The sequence below is a fragment of the Dicentrarchus labrax genome, unplaced genomic scaffold (assembly GCF_905237075.1).
Source record: "Dicentrarchus labrax unplaced genomic scaffold, dlabrax2021, whole genome shotgun sequence".
NCBI lineage: Eukaryota > Metazoa > Chordata > Actinopteri > Moronidae > Dicentrarchus > Dicentrarchus labrax.
The window spans coordinates 4,885,848-4,898,415 of NW_026136712.1; the positions used below are offsets into that span (position 1 = coordinate 4,885,848).

General features: G+C 41.9%; 1 protein-coding gene across 1 annotated transcript; it reads left to right on the plus strand.

Annotated features, from left to right (window-relative positions):
- Positions 1-3,096: 3,096 nt before the first annotated feature.
- Positions 3,097-11,808, plus strand: LOC127373584 (sulfotransferase 2B1-like). The gene is made up of 6 exons (XM_051418196.1): positions 3,097-3,272; positions 5,048-5,253; positions 5,572-5,698; positions 5,904-5,998; positions 6,119-6,299; positions 11,407-11,808. The coding sequence occupies exons 1-6, from the start codon at positions 3,134-3,136 to the stop codon at positions 11,514-11,516; spliced, it is 858 nt and encodes a 285-aa protein (XP_051274156.1). The 5' UTR covers positions 3,097-3,133; the 3' UTR covers positions 11,517-11,808.
- Positions 11,809-12,568: the final 760 nt, after the last annotated feature.

A 12,568-nucleotide genomic window follows, 5' to 3' on the forward strand; every position in this document is an offset into this window, starting at 1 on the left:
CTGCTCAACTATTTATTACTTGACTCTCTCTCTTCCCTGCCCTACATAAACATATTCTAATAGAAAGGAATTTGGGTATGTTGATCCTTGTGGGCGGATCTAGATAAATGTAGAAATATAACCATGGTTGTAGGGGTAGTCGATTAACCATTTTGAATCATTTTCTAAGAAAAATTGTCAGTCCTCTATTACAGCAAACTGAATATTTGAGGACGTCACAGTGATCAACATTTTTTACCATTTTGTGACATTTTATGGACCAAACAACTGATCTATCAATAGAGAAAATGATTGACAGATTAATTGATAATGAAAATAATTTGACTGCATAATGCATGCACGGTGCCACTGTATGCCTTTAAACCATGTCCATATGCTTCTCTCATTATTTATGTAGGTAACACTCTGCACTTGGAATGGGTTTGAACATTTCACTCACATCATTTTAGCTTCAATCAAGAGTTGAACAATGATGACAGTGTAGAATGAGATAATTCCAGACATAAATAATAACAGAAAAAATACATTAAAAGTAAAAAAAGGTGAATGATATTGTCTAATGATCTCATAAAAAGAAAATTTGGGAAGGCAGTCGCCCTATGAGATGTCACTTTGGACAAGAGGAACTGAAACTTTTTTTTTTTTAAGTATGTTTTTGGGGCTTTTATTGTAGTGATAGCTGAAGAAGGACAGGAAGGGGGGCAGAGAGAGAGGGGATGACACACAGCAAAGGGCCACAGGTCGGATTCGAGCCCTGGGCCACTGCAGTAAGGACTCAGCCTCGGTACATGGGTCGCCAGTTCTACCCACTGAGCTATCCGGGCGCCCAAGGAACTGAAACCTTTGCTTATTTTCAATCACACACTGCATGAAAAGCACTGAGCTGTGATTCATTTGCATTAAAGTCAAAAACACACATAACTAGCCTTGTCCTCTGAATCACTGCCTTGTCTGTGATTTGTTCAATGATGTATGATCAGTAGTCAATCAAATAATCAAATCAAGTCTCTGATCAGGCTCACACAAAACAAAAAAGTTTCTAAACTTTGCAAGACCAGGACATGGTCACTGGAAGTGGTGTATTACAAGTGTTTGAGGCATAAAGCTCTGTCTCATCCATAGACACCATGTGTCACATCCACTAGGCAGCATGGGAAAAAGCTGATGGAGTGTGAGAGACGTGCGATATTTTTTGCATTGCTTTTCCAGTAAGGTCATTGCACTCCCTTGAGATATATTGCAATATCATTATGGTGAGAATTATTTGAATCTTGATACTAGAAATAAAGGCCAGTACTGAAATCTTTGTTTACTATATTCATCGTTGTGGCAGTTGTCGTCGTCATCATCTTCTTATTCTTCATCATCATCATCATCATCATCATCATCATCATCATCATCAGTCATTTCCATTAGTAGGCTATAGTTGTTGCTACTGTTGTTGTGCACCTTTGTCTCTGTCGTTCTCTCTTTACCCCTCTTCCCCCTCTCTCTCCCTCTCTCTCTCTTTCTGTCACCCCAACTGGTCGAGACAGACGACCACCCACCTAGAGCCGAAGGGTCTGTCCGAGGTTTCTGCCTCTTAAAAGGAAGTTTTTCCTTGCCGCAGTCGCCAAGTGCTTGCTCATGGTGGTACGCTTGGGTCTGTGTGAATGTTAAGGAGTTCGGTCTACACCTGCTCTATTTGAAAAGTGTCCTGAGATAACTTCTGTTATGAATTGGTTGTATACAAATAAAACTGAATTGATTTATATTTTATTATTGTTGTTATATTATTATTATTACTGATCTCAGTATTGCTAGTATCATTAGTTTAGTCATATACTATGTGAAAAAATTTCTTACGACTAACCGTTGGACAACCATTGTTTGTCCCAACCATTATCAACAACTCAGTTTCATTAGAATCCCATCTTGTTAATCATTTCACAAAAAGATTTCTGCCTGTATTCTTCTGTAAATAGGACATTTATACAAATGATTAATAAAATAGTTACTTTTAATGTGGTCTTTCTTTCATCAACTCATAATGCTCACATTTAATGATGTCATTATTACAGCATTATTGTTCATAAATAACGCTAAACTAACTAAATAGAGCGAAGCCTGCGAGCTAGTTCAGGCAGGTCAACTCGAGCTGCGCTGATTACACACATGACATGCCTTATTCCATAATCACTAACCAAGCACCCCCTTCCAATCCGGCGGTCTATTTAAACTGCACAATTTCCCAGCTCTCCCTCTGCTCTGTCAATGCCGCTGTTGCCCTGCATCCGTATTGCTGCTGCTGCTGCTGCTCTGTAAGCCCCACAACCACCCCAGCATCCACCTGTAGGCTCCGACTGGAGGTTAAGGTATTTGCGCATCACTCCTCAATATCTCTATGTAAACATATCTGTGGGGAGTGATGAGGTCGGAGCCTAGACGCCAAAATCTAAATATGCTATACTGCTTTAATAAACATTTCAAACGTGAGTTGGCTGACTGAACTAAAGTTAAACTGGGTCAGTTTAAACCAGTGAGTTTTAGTGTGTTAAGAGTTACTGTCACACGTTTTTAAAATGTACTATGAACTGTCACTGCTCTAAAGCATTTTCACAATCCTCAAAAATATTCCATCCACTGCTCAATTAACAAATATCATCAAAGACCAACAAAACTGAATACACAGAACTGGCAGGTGCTTCTGCTCCTAAATTTACTGATAGGTTTTACATATAATTGTGTAAAAATATAGGAAGTAAGAGTAGAAAGTTGAAAAATAAATCCTCTAGTACAGATGGCTGAATAAAACAGTAACAAAGTATTTGTACTTTAACAACGTAACAAAGTATTTGTACTTCCCACCTCTGCCAGACATTAAGATGATGTGAAGGGTAACTGGTTTAAAATAAGACTCAGCAGCCAGTCTGTAGACTTTTAAAGTGATTTTCTACTCATATGCTTTCTTTTTGAAAAGTGTAGCCTACGTCCATGCTGATGACCTATTGTATGAGCCATGTGCTCATGTACACATTAGCTACTGGATCTATGCAGGGCAAGCAAGAGAGAGAGAGAGAGACCTTAAGAGAGTCATTAGCAGTCAATAGTCACTGTATGAGTTACCTCAGCCGCAGACACTCGGCTTTGAAGTATGACTGAGACAGAGTTATACACGCTGTACAAGGGGGTCTATATGCCCTCACGTCTGCACCCTCCACAGAGCCTGAAATACTACGAGGAGTTTTCTTTCCGCCCGGATGATGTCATCATTGCAACATATCCCAAGTCAGGTGAGTTGTCACTGTTACTTGTTGAACGTGAGCACCAATGAAGCTGTAAAATTGAGATCAGATGTATTTTAGTGCAGTTATTTACACAATCACTGCTTTCTTGTGGAGCTTCATGTGAAAAAATTGCCTCCAATGAGGTCACTTCTGTACCATAGAGCCTATTTACAGTCTGTGTAAACAAGATTATGTAAGACTACAAAAAATAACAATGATCCGCCCAGGTTAAATTTGAAAAACTGTGTAATTTGAAGTATCATAGTTACATTGTCAAAAACAACTCGTTTAGGATTTTGATTACATCTTTAAAATTTGGCAGTTTTGGGGCTCCCTGATGCCCCATGTACCAAAGCTGAGTCCTTGCTGCTACGGCCAGGGTTTGGACTCCGACCTGTGGCCCTTTGCTGCCTGTCATCCCCTCTCTCTCTACCCCTTTCCTGTCACTATTGATTAAAAGCAGTTGGGGTACTTTGAGCTTGCTCTGGATCAGTGTATTCAATTTGAAATCAGACATTGCATATGAGGGTAACGGGGCTAAAACCTGTGAATAAGTTTCAGAGCAAGACCACCTGTCAGTTCTGTGTATTCAGTTTTGTTTTTATAGCAGTGACAGTTGCTAGTACTTTAAAACAAATCTTGACAGCGATTCTCCAGACACTAAAACACACTGGGTTAAACTGACCCAGTGTGGGGTCAATATAGCACAGATGCAATACTGGTTTAATTTTTACCCCGTACTAATGAGTAGAAAACCACCAAAAGAAGGGCTGTTTTGATCCAGTAACCCAACAGTAAGTAGACCAAGTTAACCCAGTACTGCAGTGGTGCTATGGTCAGTGCAGACTGGGTAAATGTTTAGCCCTGTGTTTTTTAGTGTGCACAATGCAGAATAAAATGGTCAGTCATTTTAGATCTTCTTAGAAGATAATGATTGTAAATAAAATGTATGCAGTTAAACATGCATTCTCTCTAACAGCCAGCTGGGGGCAGCTCCATTGACAGCAAAAAGAAGTCTGTTAATATTGAGTTTTATGGCAAAATCAAGATCATGATCTTCTTCAAGCCATTCCATTGTTTAAAACATGGTCCCATTCAGAGTAAAATAGACGATAAAGAAGGGTATGCTTTCGGTCATGGCTACCTTATGATTGACAGGTCATTCTCAGTGAGTCTGTCCAGCACAGCACACCAAACTCAAAATGCAGATTTTCATAAATTTGGTAATAACGTCAATTTAATTCAGTTTACAGCTCAGCTCAAAAACATGTTTTAGGGTGAAGTACCTCTTAAAAAAGTTCCATGTTCATACGAACATGTTGTAAAAACACCACAGAACACCATGTTTACAACTCTTTCCTATTCCTACGAGACACAGTGAGGAGAAAATGATGCATGCCCAAAAACAGACAATTTTGTCTAAACGGACACTTCATTGTCTGTTAAGACAAAATTGTCTTGTGCTTGCAGTGTGAACATAGCTATTGGGTCAGAGATTTTTCACAATATGAATTATAAATAATTAACAATAGTGATAGCGGCTTGTGCATGGTGTACTTGTGCATGCAGCATTAAATGGGCATGAACACAAGAAGATAAGATAAGAATTTACAATAACAGCATAGTTACCCACACTTTGGAAGGCCATGCCAAAGGTGAACGCAGACATTTTTTTTTGTTATTTGACTGAGGAGGCAAAAAAAATAGTCTCACAAGAGCTGAGAACATGAACGACAATATGTGAACTACAGATTTCAGTAAACCTTGTTTCCTTTATTTAGGTACAGTTTGGACACAGGAGATTGTCCCTCTTATCATGAGCGGAGGAGATCCAGCTTCTGTTGAGACTCTTCCTAACTGGAAGCGTGTTCCCTGGCTGGAGGTGTATCAGGACTCCGACCTTGAACAGAGGCCATCTCCACGCATGTTCTCTACACACTTCCAATACAATATGATGCCACGATCATTCTTTGAAATAAAGCCAAAGGTAAACCTGCCATATAGCTGTGTTGTGGATCATTAAGGTATTCAAGCCAGTATTTAAGTTCTAATTCGCTTCCACCTGTGAAACATTCTAAGCAAGTTTGAGATAAAGTAACAGACATGTACAAATTCAGAAATGGTTACAAAATAAAAGGGTTTACACAGTGTAACCCCACTGCATCAGATGGTCTGTTACACAGAACCAGGGAAGGCAGAAAATACTTGGCGGGTGATTGGATGAACCATCTGTCAATCACTATCGCAGGTGAACTTCAGTCACTGTTTCAATGAAAATTGATTAATGGATGTCTTATCACTGCAGGTCATCTACGTCATGAGGAACCCCAAAGATGTCTTTACGTCTTCCTTTCACTATCATGGGATTACAAACTTCCTGGTAAAGCCAGGCCCACAGAGCGAGTTCCTCCACAAGTTCCTGGATGGAAAAGGTTGTTCTCATTGTTCAATCTACAGTATTAATTTATAATACAATACACATTGTATGGAATAGCTATGGGCTTTCATCTGGTAACAAGATTACACATGGGCGGTGTTAAACACCATGAAGATCATTGCAAAAGGACCATTAATAATATGAAAAGTTGTAATTTACATGTGATAATGGAAGAAATTGTGACTCTCTTTCCCTTCTAGTTATGTTTGGCTCATGGTTTGATCATGTGAAGAGCTGGCTGAATGCTGAGGATAAAGAGCACATAATGTACATCTCCTATGAAGAGCTGATTATGGTGAGATTCTCTCTTCAGAACATTTTATAAACAATTCTAACGGCACAAGAATACACAGTCATACAGTGAGAATAGGAATATGAATAGGAATATGAGATGATTTGTGTTTCTCTGGTGCAGGACCTGAAGGACTCTGTGGTCAGAATCTCTCAGTTCTTGGAGAAATCTCTGGATGCTGAGGTGATTGAGAAGATCGCAGACCGATGTTTGTTCAAGAACATGAAGCAGAACAAAATGTCAAACTGCTCTTTAGTTCCTCATGAATTCATGGACCAGACAAAGTCGGAATTTCTCAGGAAAGGTGAGCCTTAGAGAGAGAGATATATATATATATATATATATATATATATTTTCATGTAGAAGCCCTCTTTCTACATTGAGTGTTCAAAACAGTGTTGTTGAATGAGTTGTGTGCATCATTACGTATGGACATGGTAAAGCCCACCTCTGTGGACAAAACATGCCTTGCATCTAATTTCATTTGTTATATGAAGCAGGTTTACTGCAATTCATGCTTCGGGGAAAAAGGTTGGTTTGTTCACGCTGGCTTATTGAATGAAAACATGGGAACGAATTGTATCTTGTATGCAAGCAATAGCACGGTGAGTGCTCGATGCAGGCCCATCTACAGAAATGGCTGGCCCCTGATAAGTTCCAGTGAATGGGCCCTTCCCAATCTGCTTTACTCATGCATGCTCAAACTCTTCTCCCTCTTGTTCTAATACTTTCTTTCCTAGCATCACGATGTATGTGCAGGTCCTGGCATAGCAAGCACATTCACTCCAACATTTGCTAGTTTAACATTTCTAGGTCACTTTTAACATTGCATATGTGACCAGGGCAACTAAGCGCCCTGACAGCAAGTGTGACAACGCCACCCTGGGACTTTCACCCAGAGAATACCCACTTTCACAGGTTCTTATAGTACAGAGAAAAAGGAAAAAAAAAAAAAAAAGTTTCGACCACTACATTTATTTACACAGATTTAATGTCACTCTCAAAAAACCATTTGGGATAGGTTAAAATTTACGATTTATTACCAAAATATACTTATATTCACTAAACAGGTAATTACCAGTACAAGGGGGAGGGGGGGCTGTCAGGGAGGCCTACAGGAATGAGGGAGTGAGAGAAAAGGGGGGGTCACCACCACCAGTAGGTACAGGGAAGAAGAGATCACACACACACACTGCAAAACAATAAAGCACATAGTTAGAATACACAGCAACGTAAGCATGCACATAGAACCCAGACAGGGGGAAACCCTCCACCCAGTAACCCACCACCTGTAAGCCTATGACAGCCCACCTGTACAAACACTAAAAAGAGCTCCACTATATCATTAACTCACAAGTTTGGTTTATGAAAGATGATAAATAAATCCGACAACTAAATTAACCAAGAAAACACAAACCAACTATCAGAAATTAACAATCTACACAGTAAAACAAGGTAACCATATACAATAAATACATTTGTAGAAGGGCAAAAACAGCAGTAGCCAGAAGACTAGGTCATGGGAACAGACACCATGTTCCAGTTCCTACTGTAAAGAAAACACATACAAAATATATAGTGACATGTATATAATATAAACATTAATCCAAAAACATATGTTTCAGTCATTAAAATCTAAAGACCACTGAGAAGAATAGTACACAAGACATACAACTTAAAGATTAACATACCTGCAAGTTACATGAACAATTTATCCAACTAGAATCTGGCACATACACACCACTCTTCTAGTGGAGGGAGCAGCAACTACCTTCAATTAACTCCCATATTCCTGCCATTACACCTGCACAGATGTGAGGGAAGAATTGAATGCATGCGCCCACTATATGATAAACAAGCCAAGAACAATTCATACCTTAGTTGGGCATCGGCATCCCTCAAACAACTGTAGAGTCAGGGTAGGGTGAGGCAAAACCTACTGCTGACCGCTACACAGCTACATTTAAGGACTGAGAAGTGATTAGCCTCACCTGCTGACAATCAATGATTGCAGGGTGTGGCTAAACTAGAGTGGGGAGGGAACGCTACCCATCACAATCTACCCCCCCTCTTTCTGTCGGCGTCCCGTCGAAAATAAAAATAAAAACAAAAACCAAGCATGGCCTCAGATAAACTAGTTCTAAAGTCTAGCAATAGCGGAAATCATACTTCTAGACCCAGGGACCCGAGAAGTTGCAGCCTCCGTCCCTCTCCTCCATGCCGTCACAGGAAGATTATAGGGGTTTGTGTGCCTCCCTGCTATCTCCCGCTTGCATCTACGAAGGGGGACTGCACTAGGTCCTTCCATAGGATCAGCAGTGTCCATGTTTACTGGAGAAGTGGCAATAGCAAAAGGCTCCACTGATGTGGGTGGCTGAGGAGGGCAAGTAGAGGGATTGAGAGTAACTGTTGCTGGTTGAGGAATAATCCAGAACTCACCACTCTGTTCGTCATCGCCGTCACTGGCATAGGGTCTCACTGGCATACCAGGGTCTGACTCACAGGGAGGAGGAGTGGCTAACGGGACTCGTCGCAACAGAGTTCGATGGACATGTTTGATCTTTCCTGGATTGTCCAGGGGTGCAATAGAGTACACTGCCCCACTGTCAGAGGGGGCTTTAACAACTCTATACTTCATAGGACCCCAAACATCCTGAATCTTTGCCCTACCCCGAGAGCTATGGTCTTGCAAATAGACCACTTCACCATCCGTCAGGCTGCCACCGGACACCTGTTGGTCGTGCCGCTCCTTCCTAATGCGAGCTGCTGCTTGAATCCGCTCCTTGGCACCATCAAAGGCAGTCTGGAGGCGCATTTGATGTTCCTGCAACCAATCATTGACCGTACCCCCAATAGGTTCCTGGATCCTGCCAAGGAGAAAATCAACAGGGAGTGTGGGTTCTTGACCAAACATTAGAAGGTATGGTGACTCACCAGTGGTTTGATGGGTGGTGGTGTTGTAGGAGAAGGTGACATGTGGGAGATAGTTTGGCCAGTCCAGCTTCTTGGCAGGCGGAAGGGCCTGCAACAGGCCATGTAGGGTCCTGTTAAACCTTTCACACTGGCCGTTCCCCTGAGGGTGGTAAGGGGTGGTGCGCGTTTTTTGTATGCCATAAAAACTGCAAAGCTGCTGGATTAACAGGCTCTCGAAGTTCCGGCCTTGGTCTGAATGCAGTCGGGCCGGCACCCCAAACCTGTAAAACCATTCCCTGACCAGTAGGCCTGCCACTGTGGAAGCCCTTTGATCTCGGGTAGGTACAGCTTGTGTGAATTTGGAAAAGACATCGGTCATAATTAGGACTTGTTCTCTCCCATCACGAGAACGTTCTAGCAGAGAAAAGTCAATGGCTAGAATCTGGTTTGGTCGGGAGGCCATCAAGTGACTCATAGGTGTTCTCCCCTGCATGGTGTACAGGTTTGGCCAACGTACACCGTTCACATTTTTGACACCAGTCCTTGACATCCTTATACAGACCTGGCCAATAACACCGCTGTCTCACCAGGTTGGTGGTTCTCTCCACTCCTTGATGGCCGTGACCCTGATGTAATTGTTGGAGGACCTCTTCTCTCAGGGAGGCCGGTAGCAACAGCTGATAAATGTCCTCTCCACCATCCGGACGGAGGATACGGCGATACAAGAGCCCCTCTTTCTCCACCACTCGATTCCACTGGCGTACTAGTTCTCGTACTGGGTTCGAGAGGGCCTTGCGTTCCTTCCCGTCCTGAATGCGTTTGCGGCGCCAAAACTGGAGAAAAGCTCCCAACACTGGATCTGCATGTTGGAGGGTAAGGAGACAATCAGGAGTGTAAGAGGGGAGGACAGACATTGACATTTGGGTTACCGATAATGGTGGTTTGATCTCCTGGCATCTCAAGGACTCTGGGAGAGCAGTTCCAGGGAGGGCGGTCCCCAGATCCGGGTGTATGTGGGCATTTTGGTACTGCCTGGAAAGAGAATCCGCATTAGCATTAGAGCGGCCTGAGCGATACCGAATGGAGAAATCAAAAGCTGCTAGCTGGGCGGCCCATCGCTGTTCTGTTGCCCCTAGCTTTGCAGTGTTCAGGTGACTGAGCGGATTGTTATCAGTCCATACAACACACTTTTGGCCCAACAAATAATCCCGGAACTTTTCAGTCATTGCCCATTTCAGGGCCAGAAACTCAAGCCTCATGGAGCTGTAGTTGGGCATGTTCCTCTCTGATGGAGTCAAGGCTCTGCTGGCATATGCTACCGGCCTCACCTTACCATCCTGCTCCTGAGATAGCACTGCCCCCAATCCACTGAGACTGGCATCCACTTCTAAAGTAAAGAGCAGAGAGAAATCGGCAAAGGCCAACACAGGGGCACTGACCAGTCTGCGCTTAAGGTTCTGGAAGCTCTCTTCACACTGCCCAGTCCAAAGTTCCCCAATTACCTTCCGAGATGCTCTTTTTGTGCGGGAGTCTATCATTTCGGCAACCAGGCGATGAAGAGGGGCTGCGATCTTAGCAAACCCCTCAACAAAACGTCGATAATAACTACAAAAGCCTAAAAATGATCTCAACTCCGTCACATGAGTTGGCCTGGACCAATCTGCCACTGCTGATATCTTTCCTGGGTCTGTGGCCACCCCGTCTTTGGAGATCACATGACCAAGATAGTTTACCTCTGTGCGGAAAAAGCAGCATTTCTCCAACTTTACTTTCAGTTTTTCCTGTTGAAGGCGAGACAGCACTGCATCAAGGCGCTCCAGGTGCTCATCTACTGTGGAGGAGAAGACTATTACGTCATCCAAATACAGTAACAGTGTCTGAAAATGCTGGGCACCAAAGATCCGCTCCATCAGCCTCTGAAATGTACCTGGTGCATTACAGAGGCCGAAGGGCATGCGGTTAAATTCGAACAGGCCAAAAGGTGTACAAAAAGCTGTTTTTGCCTTGTCTTTCTCAGCTACTGGTACCTGATTATAGCCACTTGCCAGATCCATTGTTGAAAACCATCGTGCCCCAGCCAGAGCATCAAGAGACTCCTCTATCTGGGGTAGAGGAAAAGCATCCCTGCGTGTCTTGCCATTGAGTTGACGATAATCCACACACATCCGCAGGCTGCCATCCTGCTGACAATCAATGATTGCAGGGTGTGGCTAAACTAGAGTGGGGAGGGAACGCTACCCATCACACATACAAAAAACATTTTTGTTTTTGTTGTTTTAATAACTAATGGTGAGTATTTTGGCACATTTTGGTTATAATTGCTTATATTCATCAATCAAACTTGAACTGGAAATGGGAAATAACTAATACTACTTGTCACGCAGTAGCAATGTACTGTATTTCTACATAGAAAGATCATAATTGTAAATTGAAAATAAGAAAATTCTACATATTGTTTCTTCAACTTCATTACAATACCTCTTTTTCCTCTGTTTCAGGAATTGCCGGAGACTGGAAAAACCAACTGACAGTGGCAGAAGCAGAGTACTTTGATGCAGTTTACAAAGACAAAATGAAAGATGTCAAATATAAATTTGTATGGGATTAAAATAAACTCAATGAAAGTCATTCCAACATACCATGATCTACAGAAATATATGACAATAATACAGTTCTGAGTCTTCTAAATTGTTCTGTTTGGTTCATGAGCTTTGTGGAAGCAGAAGAGATCATCTACTATATAAGATTAACGACTGTCTTTCAAGTTTTATCCTTCCCATAGATACCAGGAGAATGTAACAATATAAATATTGTAATCACCTTCTGTATTATGTTGGAAAAACACAAACAGTATAAAATATTGAAAGTACATTAAAACAATAAATTCTATATGTATAACATGCATAATATAAATGCAGTGATTTGTTAATAAATGCTACACCTTGGGACTGAGAAGATAGTCATTCTTTGAAAAAACTGTGTTTGACAGTTCAGTCAGTCGGTGTGTCATCCCAACAGTCTGCTACTGGACAGCGTGTCTGACAGTGTATTGAATGCTCAGCAGCTGGACAAAAACAAGCAAGTAGAGTAAAGAACATCTGGCTTTAATTAGTCGACATATTTGAGCAAAACTGTCATTGTTGGAACATACTGAGAATCCAGAGCAACAACAGAGAAGTGGATATTGCAGCAATAGTGGTTGTTCCTTGTTAGACTGAGTCATCGTTGGAATCCATTAACCAAACTGCCTAACCATACAATGGGACATTGACTCTGTGGATGATAGGATGTGTTACAGCCACTAGGTGGCGGCAGGGATGAGGAGTTTAGAGGTAAAGTTGGTGGAGTGTGTGAAAGCCATGTCCACTTGATGTGTGGATATAGGGAAGAAGGGTTCAAGTTAGAAGAGTACATCTCGATCGTTGTTGCCGTCAGTATTGTTAAACACAGTGTTTGTTTGTTTGTTTGTTTGTTTATGAAGATCCCATTAGCTTCTGTATAACAGCGGCTATTCTTCCTGGGGTCCACACAGTCTGTGCGAGTGTTTGTTTCAGACTTTACAATCCGAACCAAATCACCTGCTTTTGATCTGGTGGCCAACATGTATACTATATATTACATATATGATATTATATATTATATATTATAAGTATACAGTAT